Source organism: Anopheles bellator, chromosome 1 (assembly GCF_943735745.2).
Source record: "Anopheles bellator chromosome 1, idAnoBellAS_SP24_06.2, whole genome shotgun sequence".
Taxonomy (NCBI): Eukaryota; Metazoa; Arthropoda; class Insecta; order Diptera; family Culicidae; genus Anopheles; species Anopheles bellator.
In genome coordinates, this window is record NC_071285.1 from 42,001,430 (window position 1) to 42,019,862 (window position 18,433).

At 48.9% G+C, this 18,433-nt stretch overlaps 5 protein-coding genes and 1 non-coding gene across 6 annotated transcripts; 4 read left to right on the top strand and 2 right to left on the bottom strand.

The window, feature by feature from the left end:
* Nucleotides 1–194: 194 nt before the first annotated feature.
* Nucleotides 195–2,184, top strand: LOC131215684 (eukaryotic translation initiation factor 2 subunit 2). Its single transcript, XM_058210079.1, has 3 exons — nt 195–334; nt 564–990; nt 1,270–2,184. Exons 1-3 carry the CDS (start codon nt 317–319, stop codon nt 1,791–1,793), a joined length of 969 nt encoding a protein of 322 aa, XP_058066062.1. The 5' UTR covers nt 195–316; the 3' UTR covers nt 1,794–2,184.
* On the bottom strand, nt 2,134–3,285 carry LOC131215628 (uncharacterized). The gene is made up of 2 exons (XM_058210019.1): nt 2,814–3,285; nt 2,134–2,761 (listed from the first exon to the last, which is right to left on the bottom strand). The coding sequence occupies exons 1-2, from the start codon at nt 3,283–3,285 to the stop codon at nt 2,199–2,201; spliced, it is 1,035 nt and encodes a 344-aa protein (XP_058066002.1). The 3' UTR covers nt 2,134–2,198.
* Nucleotides 3,286–3,450: 165 nt separating this feature from the next.
* On the top strand, nt 3,451–7,336 carry LOC131216146 (DNA-directed RNA polymerase III subunit RPC9). Its single transcript, XM_058210559.1, has 2 exons — nt 3,451–3,592; nt 6,876–7,336. The coding sequence occupies exon 2, from the start codon at nt 6,922–6,924 to the stop codon at nt 7,318–7,320; it is 399 nt and encodes a 132-aa protein (XP_058066542.1). The 5' UTR covers nt 3,451–3,592; nt 6,876–6,921; the 3' UTR covers nt 7,321–7,336.
* Nucleotides 5,316–6,797, bottom strand: LOC131215630 (uncharacterized). Its single transcript, XM_058210020.1, has 2 exons — nt 6,792–6,797; nt 5,316–6,671 (listed from the first exon to the last, which is right to left on the bottom strand). The coding sequence occupies exons 1-2, from the start codon at nt 6,795–6,797 to the stop codon at nt 5,316–5,318; spliced, it is 1,362 nt and encodes a 453-aa protein (XP_058066003.1).
* Nucleotides 7,337–9,288: 1,952 nt separating the features above from the next.
* LOC131215631 (uncharacterized) lies at nt 9,289–15,886 on the top strand. The gene is made up of 3 exons (XM_058210021.1): nt 9,289–9,431; nt 12,153–13,106; nt 13,149–15,886. The coding sequence occupies exons 1-3, from the start codon at nt 9,289–9,291 to the stop codon at nt 15,679–15,681; spliced, it is 3,630 nt and encodes a 1,209-aa protein (XP_058066004.1). The 3' UTR covers nt 15,682–15,886.
* Nucleotides 15,887–18,061: 2,175 nt separating this feature from the next.
* Trnas-cga (transfer RNA serine (anticodon CGA)) lies at nt 18,062–18,143 on the top strand. Its single transcript has one exon. It is a non-coding gene; the product is annotated as a tRNA-Ser (tRNA).
* Nucleotides 18,144–18,433: the final 290 nt, after the last annotated feature.

The window sequence follows — 18,433 nt, forward strand, 5'->3', positions numbered from 1 at the left end:
GACTATTAATTCATATTTTTCCTTCATGGAAAAATTGTGAATTGTGAAATTTTTTGTGTCCAAACGCTCGCCAACTGAAACTGCCCAAACGAGTGTTCCTAACGGCGTTACTCCGTTACAGGCGTTACCTCCTGACAAAGCAAACACAGCGAAGGAACAGAACTGTCAGGCGCATTCGTGCTTCTTCTCTGTCATTTCGAGACTCATGAAAAGCTGATGCAATATCGCCAGATTTATTTCTCCCAAAAGGCTGTTTAATCGCAATTTTTTCAGTTAGCAAATTACATCCGTGTGTTACCGAGTGCCAGAGCTAGCCATGGCGGAAGAAGATGCGGTAAGTTCATGTTCAGAAGCTGAGAAATGGAAATAGGCGAGGAATATGTGTGCCTCGTTGGTCAGAAACCAGCCACATCGCTGGCGCAGAGTAACAGCACAGCCTGCTATGCTACGGTCTGCGATTTAGGTTATGGTTTCGTACATTTCATGATTAAATTGTGTTGATAGTATACCGGTTAATGTATACAATTTGGACACTTTCTAATCTTTTGTCTTTGCTCACGCAGATCTTTGACCCTTCTTTGATGAAGAAAAAGAAAAAGAAGAAGACCCCGTTCGACCTGGATGCCGCGATGGCAGCGACAGAAGGTGCGGCCGAAACCGAGCCCGTGGCCACTGAAGCCAAACCTGCCGGCGATGAAGAAGATGATCTCGACCTGGAGAACTTCAACAAAAAGAAAAAGAAGAAGAAGAAGCCGTTCAATCTGGACGATTTGGAAGGTTCGCTACCAACGGGATCGGCTGATGGCGATGCTGAGGGAAAGGAGAACCGTGAAGATGGTGAAGGCGCCGGCGCCGACGATGGATTAGATGAAGATTTTAAGATGGACTTTAGCATGAAGAAAAAGAAAAAGAAGAAGAAGGATCTTACGGAACTCATGGAGGCAGAATTGGCGGACGGTCAGGAAGGACAGGACGATGATAAGGATAATGGTAAGTTCTTTTGTGTGAAAGCCACTTTGGGAATATTCACCCAGGCCAGTGATTGAAATCGCCCACGGGTTGAGGAATGTTTCAAATCTGACGATATTTTGCCATTGCGTTGATTTTACATGCCTTACCGACAATGATGGAGCCGTCATCGAACATGGTATTCTAATCGATTGTGTTTGGTTTTAGTTTAAGTTTTAAGTTTAGTTTTATCCGACTTGCATACTTTTATTAACTCACCTATTTTTCATTCCGTTTTTTGCAATGAAATCTGATCAACAGTGGATGAAAATGCTTCTACATGGGCCGGTTCCGATCGCGATTACACCTATGACGAACTGCTGAACCGTGTGTTTGAGATCATTCTCGACAAGAACCCGGAAATGGCCGGTGGTCGCAAACCGAAGTTTGTGATGCGACCACCGCAAGTTCTGCGGGTTGGCACCAAGAAAACATCGTTTGCCAACTTTACGGAAATCTGCAAAACGCTGCATCGACTCCAGAAGCATTTGTTGGACTTTCTGCTTGCTGAACTGGGAACCAGCGGGTCTGTCGACGGAAACAATCAGCTAATCATCAAGGGTCGCTTCCAGCCGAAACAGATTGAAAACGTGCTTCGAAGATACATCAAGGAGTACGTCACCTGCCACACCTGCCGCTCGCCCGACACCATTCTGCAGAAGGATACGCGACTGTTCTTCCTACAGTGCGAATCGTGCGGTTCGCGTTGCTCGGTCGCTAGTATTAAATCCGGTTTCCAGGCCGTCACCAGCAAACGTGCCGCTATGCGTGCCAAGACCGCCTAACGTGGCACTCCAGAAAACGGCAGACGCACTGGATGAGCGGTGGTGTTCATGTGTTGCAAATGACTGTGTGGTGGCTGTTTCATTCTGTTTGTTTTTAGCTACGTATTTGTTTTTCTCGTCCAACCCTCAAGCGACGGAATTGAAACAAAGCGCCTTGCGTGCCTCACTCTGTCCAAACTTACCATCGTTACCATCGGCTTGTCGATGGCGGATCACTGATGTATTTTTCGGTTGATTTAGTAATCAAAGTTCGATTAAGTTTAGGGAGCAGTTTATATCGCTTGGTTTAAGAATGGCGCAATCAATACACGATAGTAACAAGAATAAATATTCCCTACGATCAGGCTCTTATATTCGGATAAACAGATAATAAACAGTAATCAACATTTGAGATGAATTAGAGACTCAAATCACTTCATTAGGTTCCGTGGCATCGCTAACTTCCACCGCATTGCCAGCCGCCGCTTCGCTAACCTCCACCATTTCGGAAACCCTCTCCGCTTCGCCAACCTCTGTCGATTCGCTAACTACCGCATGGCTAAGATTCTCCGTTTCGCTGACCTCCACCGCTTCGCTAACCGCCTCCCCTTCGTTAACCTCCTCCGCTTCGGTAGCAGACTCGTCGGAGCATGTTTCGTTCTCTTCGTCCGTAAAGTACGGTTCGTAGAAGGATATCAGGTAACTTTTCCAAAACAATTCACTAGATTTACCTCTCTCGAGTTCAGGTAACAAACTGAAGGCGTAAATTGCAACGGTATCGTCGTGCCGTATAAACGGGACTCCCAGGACGAAGCATCGCGTTTCGAGTGCTGGGTGATTCATACGTCTTAAGCAGTTAGCCTTGGTCATTTCAATTATCGTTTTCAAATGGTTCCTCAATTCGACCGACTCCGGCACACCCTCATCGTTCAGCGGTTGGTTTGCGTCGCGTAGAACATGCTCTAGGTAGTCCAGTTTACTGAGAATGCCTGCAAAGCGGATTGTGAGATAGCCACGGACACAAACGATCGAAAAACGTACCTTTCTCTTTCTCATGTGTATGTTTGTAATATACCGCTACCCGACCAGTTCCATCATCGAGGCTGTAGATAGTCATATCTTCTTTTTGAATTTGCTCTACCAAACGTCCATACATGAGCAGATTTTTAAACTGCAAATCGAACAGCTCGCATATTGAAGAATCCTGGTGGAAGCAGATCTCTTCCAAATACTCCACTGCCACACCCAGCACGTAGCGGACTTTTTTGGATTTAAGTTTGGTAGTGGCCGAACGTGCTTCGATGTCACTGCGCCGCTCGGCAAGTGTGCTGAGGAAGGTTTGAAATTCCTTCAGATAATCGTCCTCCGTCAGATCGATAACCTCCACTTCGCGGTCCAAAAGTTGTCGCAACGAACCGATTTCGAGTGTGGGTAGTACGCTTTCGGCGTCGTTTTCACTTTCCCCCGGTTCCGTTTTAATTTCTATCGGCTGTTCGGGATCCGGGTCGCCCATGTTGACGTAAGGAAATGCCGGTTTGTTTTGTACCGGTCCGCGGGACGCCAGCAGCTAGCGTTACGGGGGTTGACAACTGGTAACGCTTGAAGCAGGTAGTGTTACGGCCCAGTGCTACCAACATTGCCCCGAAGCAAGCAGCGCGTGACAGTAGGCACAAAAAGCTAGGAACGCTTTGCTCGCTGCTTTTTCGTTGGCCGAGCAGAGGAAATTTAATATTTCTATCTCACTGTAGCGCAAGATCGGCGCTGAAAATATACTGAACAAGTACTGTAGTGCGTGGAATATAAGTTTTCGAAGTGTTTAGGTAAGTTTCAGTGCGAGCGAAAGATAGAAAACCTTCATCCTTTTGCTGTTCGCGTAACCCGACCTTCTGCGTGAAAAAACCATGTGTGTGTGTATGCGCCTAGAGTATGTATTTCCTAGTTACGGAAACGACACCCTTTCCAAAGTATTCATTGCAACGGCGTAATTTTGTAAGCTGAACGCCGTAACGAGTCCCTTTACGTTGCCCATAATCTTGTAAAGAAAACAGTGAAATAGTATTAAAAATTGAATAAAAAACTTGATTATTGATTCCCATAGTACCCGTGAGGGCTCGGTTAGCTTCAATGTGCGCAGCTGTGTTCCGACGTAGAACGCGGGTTCGGACAGGTGGGGGGAAATCAGTAAGATTGGCTAAGAAGGCGAATGACACTGACACTGAGAATTTCTAAGTGGCCCCTGCGAATTTCACTGCGTTTAATGCTGATTACTGATTTTAACATGACCACCGAGTGCGTCTAATGATTCACATTGTCTTTCACAAAGAAGTCAAATAAAACACCGTCGTCAATCTGCACAAGAGTTTAGTAAACTATATCGTAAACCTCAGTTTCTAGGAAACAGTTACAAAAATCCTTCAGCTTTTTTACATATTATGCACCGCCTTTGATCTTTGTTTGGTGCTAACCTCCACGCTTTAATAAGATTTATTATTTTTATTTCCTGAGTTCAGAGAGTTACGAATACATTTCACATCAAAGTGGCAAGAATTCATAGGCTAGTGTAAATGTTCTCCTGTTTGCGATATGTTGAATATATTTGGGCTCAAAATATTCAAGCTTTAAAAATAACACAATGCCAGTAAGGAAACTTCCATCAATCTCGTGCTTTCTTTTATATCTCAACACGGATTTTCTTTTTGTTCGTCGACTAATTTAAATCTGTTCACTGTTTACGCAGTTTGCTTAATCCAGAAAGTCGACGGTTATGTTGACGGTGGCCGGAAGAAATGCTCTTTATGTGGTGCCAACCTATGACCCTTTCGGTTCCATTTTGACTCTTTATCAAGCCCCAGTTACCCAAGACCTTCAATCACAGCGCTTTCAAGGCGTAAAACGTTTCAACTAACATCCATATCACACGGTTGTGATATTAAGTAATTGTTATTGATGGATATTTATTGTATTTAATGGAGTTGAAAAACAGAATGTTCTAGGTAAGAATCAACAAATGAACTTGTGGAGTTGCAAAAAGTTGATCGGAAGTTACTGCTCCGTAACGCTGGTTCCGCGTTTGGTTCTTATTTTTTTTGTAGCTTTTTAGGTGCTTCATACCATGTGATACCGAAATCCGAAAGAATACTATTAACCGATTACGGAATTGCTCGATTGATTCTCAATTTCACAAGGCTTGATCACTACCAATAATCACGTTTAGTTACATTTGATGAAAAGACATGCATTTACGTTTATTTCGGTTGCTTGAGCAGTACAATAAGAACGCCAAAATGAGGAACGATCCTCTTCTTAGCATGGACAACAAACTGAGATTCTCTTCCGGACTACGTGTTATTTTGGTTTCTTAATAAACGTCCAGCATCACACGTGTCCGTCCGGTGGAAAATAAATAAAATACCCGCGGAGTCACCTGTTGTTCGTATTTTTAGCGAATAGTGGCCTGGTTTTGCAGGTGGCTTCTGCTTGAGTTAAATCTAGTGTAACAAAGGATTAGCTAGAGATGCACGCATCGTCTTTCGTTTGTCACCGTCAGTTGTTCTGTTTCTTCGAGGAAAATCGCTTAAAGCCTCTCAGTCGTGGTGCAATGTAGCGCACCGGCCGTTTAGTAGTTGTGGTCGTCGGTGGCAGGGTCGTCATTGCCATGATAAGCGCCTCGGTAACTGGTTCCTCCTGATATTCGGTAGTGGTTTCCATGTTAGCAAAGCCGAAGTCGATCATTGACCGCCCCGTGGTCGTTTCTGCTGGAGCTTCCGCTGGCCGCCGGCTAAAATCTTCCGTTTTCAGTGACTCAAAGTTGATCTTTCCGAGGTTGATCGTTTCCTCCAGCTGTCCAGCCAACGACTTGATCATGGTAACGTTGCGCGAAGACACGGCATTCTGCAGCTCGGCAAACAGCAGTTCCTTGGGCGTGTTGTACGTGTTCGTGTTGAGCGTAAAGTCAATCGTTTTCTCTTCGCCCACAGAAACTGGTCGCTCCCGGTACCCATACGGACTGGCACGCAAGTACTCCTGCACCTCCTTCGGTGCCTTCGATGCGGACCGAAACTCGAACGATCCAGTTTTGTGGTTGAAAACGTACTCCGACTGCTCAAAGTCCTTCAGTGGAATCTCTTCACTAGACCCGCTGGATGCGGGATACTCCTTAAACGATACCTTCATCGGTGGATCCACTTTCGTTTTCAACTTGCTAACGATTGTTTGGCGCTCGAGTGGATCAGTTGTCAGTACGCTGGTGTACTCCTTGGCCACGCTGACGATTCCGTTCATCTTCTTCTTCATCGTCGACTTTCCGCCATCAAGCGGGAAGGTTACCGGGCCAGTATTCTCTCCCGACGCAACGTTCGCCTTCTGGCTGAGCGTTAGGGCGGCTGACTTTGCCAACTCTAGCAAATCGATCGGATGCTTAGCTTCCTCCTGGAACACTTCCTTGATCGCCGCTGGTTCGGGCGTATTCAGCGTTTTCGCACCAAAGTCTTGCTGTCTGTGTCGGTAGGGACGGTGCGTGCTCGTGATCTGCTGCTTCGGGGCCGATTGCTCCTTTTTCTGTTGCAAATGATTGTCCTCCCTCGGTGGCCAGTACTCCACCTGGGTGTGCTTCTTGGTACCGGCGATACCCTTTTCGAGCGTCTCGTAAAAGTGTTCGGTGCGATCGTTAAACATTGTGCTTGTCGGTTTGGGCATCGCAATGTTCTTGATCACCGTAACCGTTTTGTAGCGACCGCTCTCCGGCGACCCCATATCGGTCGCCGAATAACTGTAGGACACATCGCCCAACATGACGCCTCGTTTAAACACGGAAAAGCTGTGTGGATGTTCAATTTCCAGCGCTTTGCCATCGATCACGATTGCTCGGAGGGCGAAAACTGCCTGCCACACTAGGAGGGCCTAAAGGAATAGGGAAGGAAAAGCCGTAAGATTTTGTTTTTAGCAAAAAAAGATGGATATAAGATTGATTAATTTATCTGGTTAGAGTCGGTTAGAGAGTTTAACATGTCTTTAACGCGCAAACATCAATTTCCTTCACACCGCGACCACTCGTTTAGACGATCCCCGTTTTCAATCCGTGACGTTGTAATCCTTCACCGACAGCACTCACACTTTCGATTGCGGGATCTCGGATAGCGCTAGCCTTAGTATGGAGATAGTTAATCCTAACGCGGCTATCCTCACGAATTATGAGGTGATGGCGGCGCTTAAAAACATGAAGAGCAACAAAACAAAGTACGGACTTCGCAATCTGGCCACCATCACGTACGAGACGGTGCAGTATCTGGAGGACACTGCGTGCAAGGAGCAAACGCAGGTCGGCATCGTCGAGTTCCTGCAAGCGATGAAGCAGTTCAACCTGACCAAGAACGAGTGCCTGATGATGGTGAACGATCCACCATCTTCACCGCTGCACATTCAGCTCATGATCGAGGACTCGGATGAGCGGCTAACGGAGGAGCAGGTTACACGCATCCTAGAACTGGCGGCCAAACTTCGCCTCCCACCGGAGACGGCAGGGTCAGTGTCCGCTGATGACGGGCGGTGATTCAAAGGCTGCGGGAGGGTCCAATATCGTGTGAGACACATTGACTGCATTTTACTTTTGTAAATATATTTGTTCTACTAAAACCGAACGCCTGAAAGTCTCATCGATTGGTTATCGCGGAACGTTTGCGCGGATTCGGATCCATGGCGTTTTCCACAGAATCGCGGAATTTCCTGCCTGAAACGTTTAACCCGTGCGACAATCGGCTGAACGTTTATCGATAACTTAAGGTGCCATTAGTTTACAGCACAATTTATCTTTTCCAGCAATGTCACATAATCCGAACGTAGTTCAACGTGCACTGTGGGCATCCTTTTAAGGAGGGAGTAATGAATATTCACAAGCGACCGATACGCGGTTGCAACTCACTTTCACTAACTGCTGCATGGTCGTCACAAGGGAAGTCCGGGTTTGCCACACGTTGCCTTTACTAATGGTGTGCCACCAGGAGTACGCAAGAAGAAAATGATGGTATACGGCGTTTCGGAAGGTCGATCTGACGGAGACTGTGCGATTTTCCGTCCGATCACAGTCACTTTATAGTTTCGACGCACTTTTTCCGTTCCTCGCTCGTGTGCCTCCCGAACTGGAAGTGAAAATGGGGAAAGGGATTTTCCAACTTCTTCTCCCTGTCGAGAGAAGCCTAGTCCTTATACTAGTCGTGAGAGATCATTCACGATCGCTGGATTAGGCTTATTTTTTCAAAGCACAACGACGATCGGCCCCGTGGGGGGTCTCTTTCGCGGGTCTTGCTCTCTACGTCTCTTTCTTTACGTCTCTTCGCATCTAATAAAAGTATGAGGGTCGACTGGAAAGAAACTATAACGGCCGTCGCGAGTGTGATCGAATGCGTCCCCATCAGTTGATCTTGTATCTCATTTTACACTATTCTCGGTCGTAACGGTGGTTTTCAGGAAAATCAGGAACACCGCGGATGCGATTTTAGTGTCGGAAAATGCAATCTTCATTTCAAATTTTTGCGAAAGAAAACATATGAGTGCATTAAACGGAACACATCTGCGTATTCAAAATGGATAGTTAAGACATGTGTTCCACTTCATTTTGAGCTTAACTTTGCGGTGCACCCTCTGCAGCTGCTTCACTTTTTTGCATTTACTACGGGACCGAATGCGATTATGAGCCTTTACAACTAAATACGGGTATGCTTATGGACGGGCACAAAACAGGTTCTTCTTCTCCGTCAGCGAGCGAGAGAGGCAACCAGGTTGTTGTGCTCTGATAGGTTGATGGAGTGATGTGATATCAGCGAGCCGTTGATCACCGACGATCGTAGAGGGTGAAGAATCAGTAAACAACGGGCAGTGTCACACCGTTAGCCAGGGCCGGTAATGCTTCTTCCGTTACAATGTATCCGAGATTTGAAATTTATTTTAATGCGACAGTTTTGGTAGCGCACACGTTTTTCCAGTTCTCACTTCCCGTATCGCTACTTTGAGTTATCTATAGTTCATTTGTTTTTTTTTATTTTCTTTACCTAAACTCGATTTTAGAAACGACACGACATCGGTGCAATCGAACGGGTGTCCCCTCAAATAGGAAACAGCGGAAGAACGGAGCTTCTTTGCCACTACACCCGCATCATCGCTTCGAGGACACCGGCTGTGTAGCGTCTTGACCGCAGTGACCACAGGACTAACGCTTCGTAGTACACGGCAGATCGTTACTAGTTTTGTTCAATTATCCGCATACTGAAGACAAGAAGACAAGTGTGTACTAGCGCCCGACGAGCGCTCTCGCAAACCCTGCACCGATTTATTTGAAACGAAAAGAAAACGAAACTTGTGCATTCGGCCAGGTTCGGTTTTGGTGAGTGTGTGTCACGGCGGGAGCACGGGAGATAGGTCGAAAGAAAAAAGGAAATCGAGCGCAGCTTTCGCAGCTTCCCAATTCTTCTCCTATACTCCGGCGGACGGTCGCTACACGAACGCGTAAGCTTTTAAGGGCAGCATGAGTGTGATCATTCGCCTGCAGAACCTGCCCTTGACGGCGAATGCGTCCGATGTGCGCAACTTTTTCCAAGGGCTCGCGATTCCAGATGGTGGCGTGCATATTGTCGGCGGTGAGCTGGGCGACGCGTTCATTGCGTTCAGGTTTGTATTGCATTTAAGCTACTTTGCTCGCACAGTGGACCCTCCGGTGGTGGCCGGTTTTGGTGGAAGATATTTTCGTGGAGGCCCCACGATAACGTACCGCGCGATGATCGTGGGTAGAGTAACTTCTTCAGGAAGGTTCGGCCGGTAAAGTTTCTCATGAGTGGCGGGAACTGCCGGACATACTGAAGACGTTACCATCAACTGTCATCGATCTCCCGTAGTATTCCCCGCACCACCGGAAACGGTTGCCTTTCAGCTTCGATAGTGAATGATAGAAAACAATGTCAATTGCAAGCCGGACGACCGGTCCAGTTCGAGGTTGTCGTCAGATTTTATTTCCTGGTGTCCAGGGCCTGGGGAGAAGATACACACGCGCCACTCTGGACGCTGTGCACCGCGCGTAACCTGCTGGTGAGTAGGAAATGTTTGTTATACAACAAATTCAGCCGCAGCAATTCCGGCAGATCGCATGCAGTTGTGCAACAGTTTTGCATGCCCCGCCATATTGCCTGCCATGTGCCACAGTGCAGTTTTTTGCACAGGCTCCTCATTTGAGCGAAAGTCGTTCTTAATGAGAACCCGGTTCCCCCCGGTGAACCGTATTTTTGTGGTCGGTTAATTTTTTAACAAACCTTACCGGTCCCCGGAATCTGAATCATCGGGGTCCTTGTACCGCAGTCGTACAGGTCCGCACCACTCGATCGCCGGGTGCGGGACCTAATAACTTGAACCAACTAGTTATTAGTTGAAACTCGGATCCCAAGTCCGACGTGTTATGTCACGTGCTGCGTTCGGAGCGGGGACGGTAAGCGAATCTAGCGGCGAAACCCACTCGGAAGCGCTCGCGCAATAGTGTCGCCTAGTCGGAAGTGCAATTGCATGATAAGTTAATATTATAACACGTACTGCAGTATCCTCAAGACACGCTATCCCTTGGGGGTCGCCACCAGCGACCGATTACGTTAAAACTGCGCGAACACGTGCTTGCCGTGCGACCGCGCACATCAAAAAGCTGATTGTGACCAGTATGGTGCCGTCTGTGGGAAGCCGTCCGGAGGCAGTGAGTAGACGATCCGATCATGATCTCGAACAGTCGCTGGTGAGTACTTTCTTTCACGATCAAGTTCGTTCATTCGGGTGCGCGTCGGGATCTGGTAATGGTCGCAGTAGAAAGAAGCAAAACGACACCGACAACGACAGCACCGAGCCAGTTTGTCGTGGAAAAAATGGATGGGATCGCAAAACTGGATCTTCGAGTTGAGAGATCATCTCCGGACGGCTGCTCCCGTCTGCCTGGTCGGCGGCGTTCGGTGGTTGGTTTGTATTTCTCCTTCCTTCGGATTTTACTCCGCCGATACGTAAACTGGATTATTTCTTCTCGGGGAGGGCTCACCGTGCGTTTAACCCCCTCTGTTATCAACGGCACGGTCGTATCGGGAGTTTTCTCCGTACTGTAAAAGAGTGACAGTGATTCACGATGCGCGGTAGAACTGCAGTCAGAGCAATAGTATGGCGTGCAATCAAGCAAAGCCAATATCAGCTCAATATGGACAAATAATTAACGATGAAACGTAAGCCTTATGAGTGGCATTCCATAATGTCGAAGAGAAGTATTTTGCGCCAACAGCCAGTCCTTCAGTGAGTCCATAATAATGTGGCGAGCATGCATTCCACGAGATTGTGCGATGCTTGATTTACGGCGCAATTCGTTTCTCAACGTTTTCTTGCGACGATTTCCAATCCATCTTTACATACCGTTCAATTCATCAATTCTTCTCCAAATGTTGATAAGTGTTCATGTGTGCACTTTTAATTTAAAATCAGACTGTGTTCAGATTTATCGACGAAAAGTACAACTTCAGTTCACATTTGATGGAAAGGAACGTTTTATTCAACGGCCATTATAAGGCTCTAGTGTAGAATTACACAAAAAATTTTCTCATGTGACCCAAATCATTGCTCCGCAAACCATTGTTGGTTAGTTTTCAAAGAGTCAAAGATGAAAAGGTGGAAGTCCGATAGACTCAAACCTGTTTTTCCTTGCAATAGTTATTGTTATGATTCTATTTGGTCAATTGTTATCAAAAGTGCCTCCCACTGATAACTATTGATTATTTTCGCGAGGTTTCAATAGACTTTGAACCAGCCCACCAAGTGTTAATCAGAGGCAACAAAGTAATAGTTGTCTTGTGCTCAAATGGCGGTCCAATATTAAAATGAATGGCGAGGTGATTTGCAGTCTGAAAAATCAATATTTCGAGAAAGAAAATTCAAATCCATATCAAACTAAAGCTCTCGGTGGTTGATATTCATTTTTCGTTGCAAGAATCCGTAAGTAAATGTAAAACGACTTCTCTCGGTTAGAAAAATGGCGATTAGACAATCGTTTGATAAACAGTTGAAGAGTTGAAGATTCGAATGTAGCTTGGTGTACCGGGTAAGTTTGAATCTCGTGAAGGATACCTTCTTTGTGGTATCCGAATGTACGATGAAAATAAAGTCAAAAGTTTTGTAAGATCCAGCACCAGATCTTGTTAAGCGTGAGTTACAAACCGCGTGGACAGTGAAGAATGGCCGGCTTGCGATTGATCGTCATTTCTATCATCCTCGGGGTGGATCTACTTTCTGTGTTTCTATGTGTTCTTGTCTTAAATGAGTGCGTTTTTTATGTTACCTTTTCTTTTTATAATATTTCTTTCCACACACGAACGATAACAGTACCGACGAGGATGCCCGCCAGGCGATGTCGCTTAATGGGCGCCAGATGAAAGGCGTCACAATATCGCTGCTGCTGTCTTCGCGCGCAGAGATGCAGAAAGTGATTGAGCAGGCCCGGAAAGCTGCACTGGCCTACATGCAGCTGAGTCGTGTGGCTCCTACACCCGTCGCCACCCCGAAGGCGGTGGTTTCGCAGCTAACGACGCCAACGACGGGTCAGTCCAACTTTAACGCGATGGCGGCCCCCATCAGTGCTGTCGCTGCTGCGGCACTGTCGTCGTTGTCGGCGTCGCTGGCCCACGGCGTACCGTCGGCGGCAGCACAGCACCAGCAGTCAAAGCCTCAACCACCGGTCATCAGTTTGGCCGGTTTTTTGGGACAAAGTGCACCACGGACCTTGGCGCAAACTAACGAACTCATCGCACCGTCGGCCGTTGCGAGTCCACTGCTAACGCAAGACTCGTCGTATCAGGAGATCCCGGGTCTATCGTTTCTATCGGGCACGGTCAGCACTTCCGGCCCCGTCCCCGTTGCTAACAGTGCCGCCAACAGTTCCGGCATTGCTGGGTGGCTCTCGGCGATAAATGAATACAGAGGCCACCAGCAGCAACCGACACTGGCGCCTGATGTAGCCAAAAATGAGTTACCATGGAACACTGCGGGTGCGTTTGGGTCCGGGCTTCTTGCCACCGGCATCAACACGACGCCACTGCTGAGCAGCGATCGTAATGGGTACGCCACGGGCACGGGCGAAAGCCAGTGGAAAATGCTGAACAAGCCGCGCCGTAGCCGTTCGCCATCAGGTCCACGGCGCGATCAGCATCGGAGCCGTTCGTCGTCTCGCGACCGCAATCGCCGCCACAGTCGATCGTCCTCCCGTGATCGGGCGTTCAAACGGGACGGTCACAGTCGCTCCTCTTCGCGCGATCGCCGTTCACGAAGTTCGAGTCGCGAGTATAGCCGACGGTTTCGCAACAGTCGCAGCCGTAGTTCGAGCCGCGATCGGTTTGGTCGTGGCCGGCACCAGCGAAGCCATTCGCGGTCACGGGATCGCACTGACAGCCGGGAACAGACGAATGCTTACGGTGATCGCACCGAACCCGGGCGCTCCACCCGTATCCGTGCGTCCCGGTTCAGTGACCGTTACGGGGACTCACGCTCGCCGAACCAGTGGAGTTCTATGGAGCAGGGCTTTACCGGAAATGCGGCGACACAGCCAATGTACGGTGTTGGGGTACCGAACCAACAGAGTGAACCGATCTTTGGCCTGCACACTTCAACGGCCATGGACCAGCAGCGCTCACGTTTTCAGGCTCAACAGGGTAGCAGCGTGTTTCCGGCACGCAGTGGCAAAATATCGCCACCGGTGCCATTGTACAATGGTGCTGCGTTCCGCAGCACTTCTCCGCTTCCGGACAGCGTTTATCAGAGCATCAAGAGTCCGACCAGCGATTATGCGGTGCGCATCACGAACCTCGAAACGAGCATCGGCTACGGTGACATACGGCGCTTCTTCAAACAGCAGCCAATCTCGACGCAGGGCATCAAGATGATAAACGATCTGCACGGTCGGCGGACGGGCATGGCGTACTTGCAGTTCATACGCAAGGAGGGCAAACTGGCGGCCCTGCAGCGCGACAAGGCGATTCTGCGGCGGGCACCCCTGCATATAGAATCGATCACAGATCAGGAGTTTGAGCAAGCGATCGACTCGTACCGCCCGTCCGGGAATGATAAACCCTCGCAAAAGTGGGATGACCAGCGTGGTGGCGGTGGCGAATCATTCCGCCGAGGCCGGTTCAGTGGACGGTCCAACGATAATAGTGACGTGATCGAAATCGATGATGATCACGACGATCAGCGCATGCAGCAGCTACAATCGGGTCAGCGGCAGCGACAACAGCAGCACGGTGGCCGCAAAGCGGGCGAAGGTCACCCACCGACGAGTACGCTGTTGGTATGGAACCTGCCGACCTTCACCACCGAGCAGGACATCATGAAGATGTTCTCCGACTTCACCGTCGTCGAGGTGCTGATCGTGAAGAATCATCACCTCCCGAAGCAGCTCGACGGGTACGTGCGATTCCACCGGCAGGAGGACGCCAGGGAAGCCTGGCAGCAGGAGAACCGGCACTACATCATCAATAAGCGAGTGACGGTGCGGCTCTGCCCTGAAATTGACTACGAGGTGGCGAAGAACGAGTACGAAAATCCGGTCGCAGATAACAACGAGCGTGACACGGATGCACGGTGCGACAGTCAAGTTCAGGATGCTTCCCAAAGGGAAGCCGCTGGTCGGAGTGCAAGGATGGGCCTGTTTGGGTCAAACTTCCGCCAGGATAGCGGGGACAGTCGCGTTGATCGGGATGGTGGATCCCGTGTCGGTAACCCCCCACCGTTCAGCACCGGCCAAGATGCCGCCAACTCTGCTTCGAACGACAACAATAGCGACCAGGACAATAAGTTTTTCAACGAACCATATCTAGAGAGCACCGCTCCTTGGCTGTTGGATAGGAGCAGGAGCTGGGCCGAAGACGATGATCAGCAGCAACGCGGATTGAGGAGTGGCTCGCAGGATCACATGGCATCACCTGGCGATGGTATGGTGGCACCGTGGAACGACCCTGAGCTGCGGGCGAACCTAGGAGACTTCCGAGAGGAATCGCGAATGAGTGATGCGAGCGAAACCAGACACAATTTCCGGGACAATGATAATGATAACGGTGGCGGCTTCCAGAGCCCCAGCCAGCGCGATCCACGGCGCCGGGGATCGGGCGGAAAGAACAGCAGTTCCTCAGCTGGTGGTGCCGGTGTTGGCGGCCCCTGTAATAATAGCAACGACAGTAGCGAGCTGTTCCATCGCACCACCTGTCTGCTGCTGCGGAATGTCGACTTCAGTGTGACCGAGGAGGACGTGTACGAGTTCTTCGTGCAGGATGGGTTCCGGCCGAGGAACGTGCTGTTGGTGCGGGACGAAAATGAGCGCCGGACGGGCGAGTGTTTGGTCGAGTTTGAGTCGCCGAGTGAGGCCGCGCACGCCGAATCGAAGTCGTCGCACAATCTCGGCCGCCGGAAGGTGTTCGCCAGCCATCTCGACCGGGGCCAGGTGGCCGATCTGATGCAGAGGTTCGACGCGATTGCAAAGCACAACGAGGGGCGCACGAAAGGGTCCTCGTCGCGCTGGCAGGATGGCCCGAGAGGTGGTGGTGGTCGGCGCGACGCCCGGCACGATAGTCGTGAGAATAACGGGAGGACACCGGACGATGATCGCAGACCTTCGTCACCGTGCACGGTCGGTTTGCTTAATCTCGCCTACAAAACGACGGTGGAAGACTTGCAGCGGTTTTTCCGTGATTTTGACCTTCCGCTCGAAAACATTCGCCGCCGGTACCTGGACAACGGAAAGCCGACCGGTGAAGCGATGATTCGGTTTCTGAACCGTCACGACGCGGCACGGGCGGTCGATGAGTATCACAATCGAAGTCTGTTCGGGCGGAACGTGCGAATGCGGTTGATCAACGACGATTGAGAGGAAGTGCCAGCTGCCCAGTGCCGGGTTAGGCCTGAAGGCGCGATTGTAACGAAAGTTTACGACGTGCGTGGTGCCCGGGAATGATGCTAGAAGAATTGCAGGCTACAATGGTCATCGGTTGTTTTTAAATAGCTGCACAGCTCCTATGGAGGCGTGCTGGCGTACCGAACAGGTAACCAACTAGTAGAACTAATGCAATAAGTGCCAGTTTGTAAATATTGACTTTATATTTAACATAGGATTTAATAAATACCCGCCAAAAAAGTGAATCAAGTGAGTTTTGAATTGCCCCCTGTATTGAAGCTTTTTAGAAGTTAATATGAAGTCTCGCTTTGGGTCGCTACTTTACAATTTGATGAATTATTTGTCCGTTCCTGATTACGATTTGTCGGCTTTCACGTGTACGGGATTTAGCTTCCCGGCTTCCGGGGCCCTCCCTAAATGGATCCATCACATTCGAGCTGCTTCCGGTGCACGTATGTTCCGTTTCCGAAGGCGAGTTTGATCCACATAACCCAGGCACATCCGCGAGATACACACAACCCGGGATGCATATTAATATTAGATAGCGGTATGCAATTAAATTATCGCTGTTTGTGGAACACCGAACCGCATTGCCTGGTTCGCCTGGATTACCGGCTATTAATGAGTCGACTTGCAGTGCCCGGCTTTATGCGACCGTGCACCGACTGCGTGTATGGTCGATAGTAAATTATTAAGCTGGGTTCAAACGACGCCGGGTTGGGTCGTGTTTGCACGGTGCTCCCCTTGGAGGCTGCATGTTAATTAGACCACCCGGTCGAAGCCACTGCTCGTACTGGTCATCAAATCTCAATTTTTTCTCCTAATTTCGAAATGCATTTAATTTTTAATTTAACTCCACTACGCTCCACCGAGACATCCCGGGCAACATAACACAGGAGAAGGATTTATGCGTTGCCCCAAAATTGCAGTTTGTGGGGAACGAATGCATACTGTTTGCTCAGCTCACAGTCTGTGGCCAACCCGTGCAAATTGGTTCCCAAAATGTCTTGTGAAGCGCAAACATATGGTCCCTGAAGTGGTAGCACACGGCTCTGCACACGTGCCCCCTTCAGGGTCCGTATCTGCGCTGGTGAACGGAGTGTTTGCGAAATACATTCGGAAAACAGGCTGGCAGGAACGTTTATGAATATTTGGATTGTACGGTTAGGTGGGGGTCCGTTTGAGACGTGAATCGTAATTGGTCCGGTGAGGTGCACTGTGCCATCAGAGGTTCTTAGCAGGTTCATTTTTGTAGCTCGCATTTTTTCGAAAAGAAATTATTTCCCTTCGTTGATTAGGGAAAACTTGTTAGGCTAGGTTTAGGATTCTAATTTTGTTTGTATAATTTTCTTCTTAAAATCATGTTGTTGATTAGGAAATGTTTTTGACTGGATTAGGAATGTGTTTCAATTTAACCAAATCTCAGGCATGTTTGATAATAAAATTTCGAGCACATCACAAGAGCCAGAACCACTGCTTTGAAATGCACTGCTGTCAACGGCCAGGACATGATGCGAAAGCAAGCAGACAGCCAACCGCTTGGGGTCCTCGCTCTGCAATGTCGTCTCCACACCCTCCTCAGCCTCTTAAGATCGGTCCATTGCCGGGTTGAGCAATTATTGACATCAGGGTTTTGTGTTGATATTTATGGAACAGTTTAAACAACCGGTGCCCCGTTAGCAGGCTTGCAGGTTGAAGTTGGCGGGCATTCGGAGAGCTAACGCAAGCAGCGAGCGAGGATAAGAACCGTTTAGTGGGCTAACTTAGAATATCTGGTACAGTGCACTCGAAACGTTCCGGGAATGTCGTTCGCCTAGGTCTCGTGCAAACTCCCGCCCTTGTTGCCGTCCATGTACGGTGCTTCCGGTTTCCACGGTTCAAGGTTCCGCCAGGGAAGGGAGTGAACACATTTCTGGCAGCTCGTAACTTTCTGCTGACGAGGGTCAGCTGGCGTTTTCTTAGTCCGCAATGAGAACGAAAACCGCTAAAACTGAACCGAATCGAGGCCGAGCCGGCCAGACAATGACGTCGAGCGAGTGTCGAGTGTTTAAATATTTCATTTCGCATACATTATACGCTTTCTCCGTACGACGTCCTGACGATCGTGCTGGACTTTTCCATTGTTTTGGGTGAACCGAACAGCTGGGCTACGGTAGAGTTCTTGGAGGTTCGGAACTTTTTCAAGTGGAGTAAACAAGATTGCTTTGGGGCGGTTGCGAGAGTAGGAAATTTGGAGACAGCATTGCGTGTAAGGTTGTTTGGGTTGTTTTGTTGATAGGGGGGTTTGCCTGAACAAATTTTACGTGTGCGTGCTCCTGAACGTGCTCGTGTGCGTGCGTGCTCGATAAGCGTGGCAGTCGTGGCCGAGTGGTTAAGGCGTCTGACTCGAAATCAGATTCCCTCTGGGAGCGTAGGTTCGAATCCTACCGGCTGCGCACTTTTTTATTTTTATTCTGCTTCAACGTTTTTCTCTCCGACGAAGCAATTCACTTTCGTTACAAACTTTACATACATTACAGTGGCATTAATAGTAAAATGGCGAATTTGCAGTCGGGAAATGCAAACATCCATGCACTCATTTAAGATTTTGCATATCGCAATGGTTAAAATAATCTTCCGGCATCAAAAAATGAAATGCAATGATTCTACCGTTTGTTTTCAGCTGCGCTGTGTGCATTTGTCACAATTATTTGTCCCCCCAAAAACCGTGTAATAAGCGGATAAG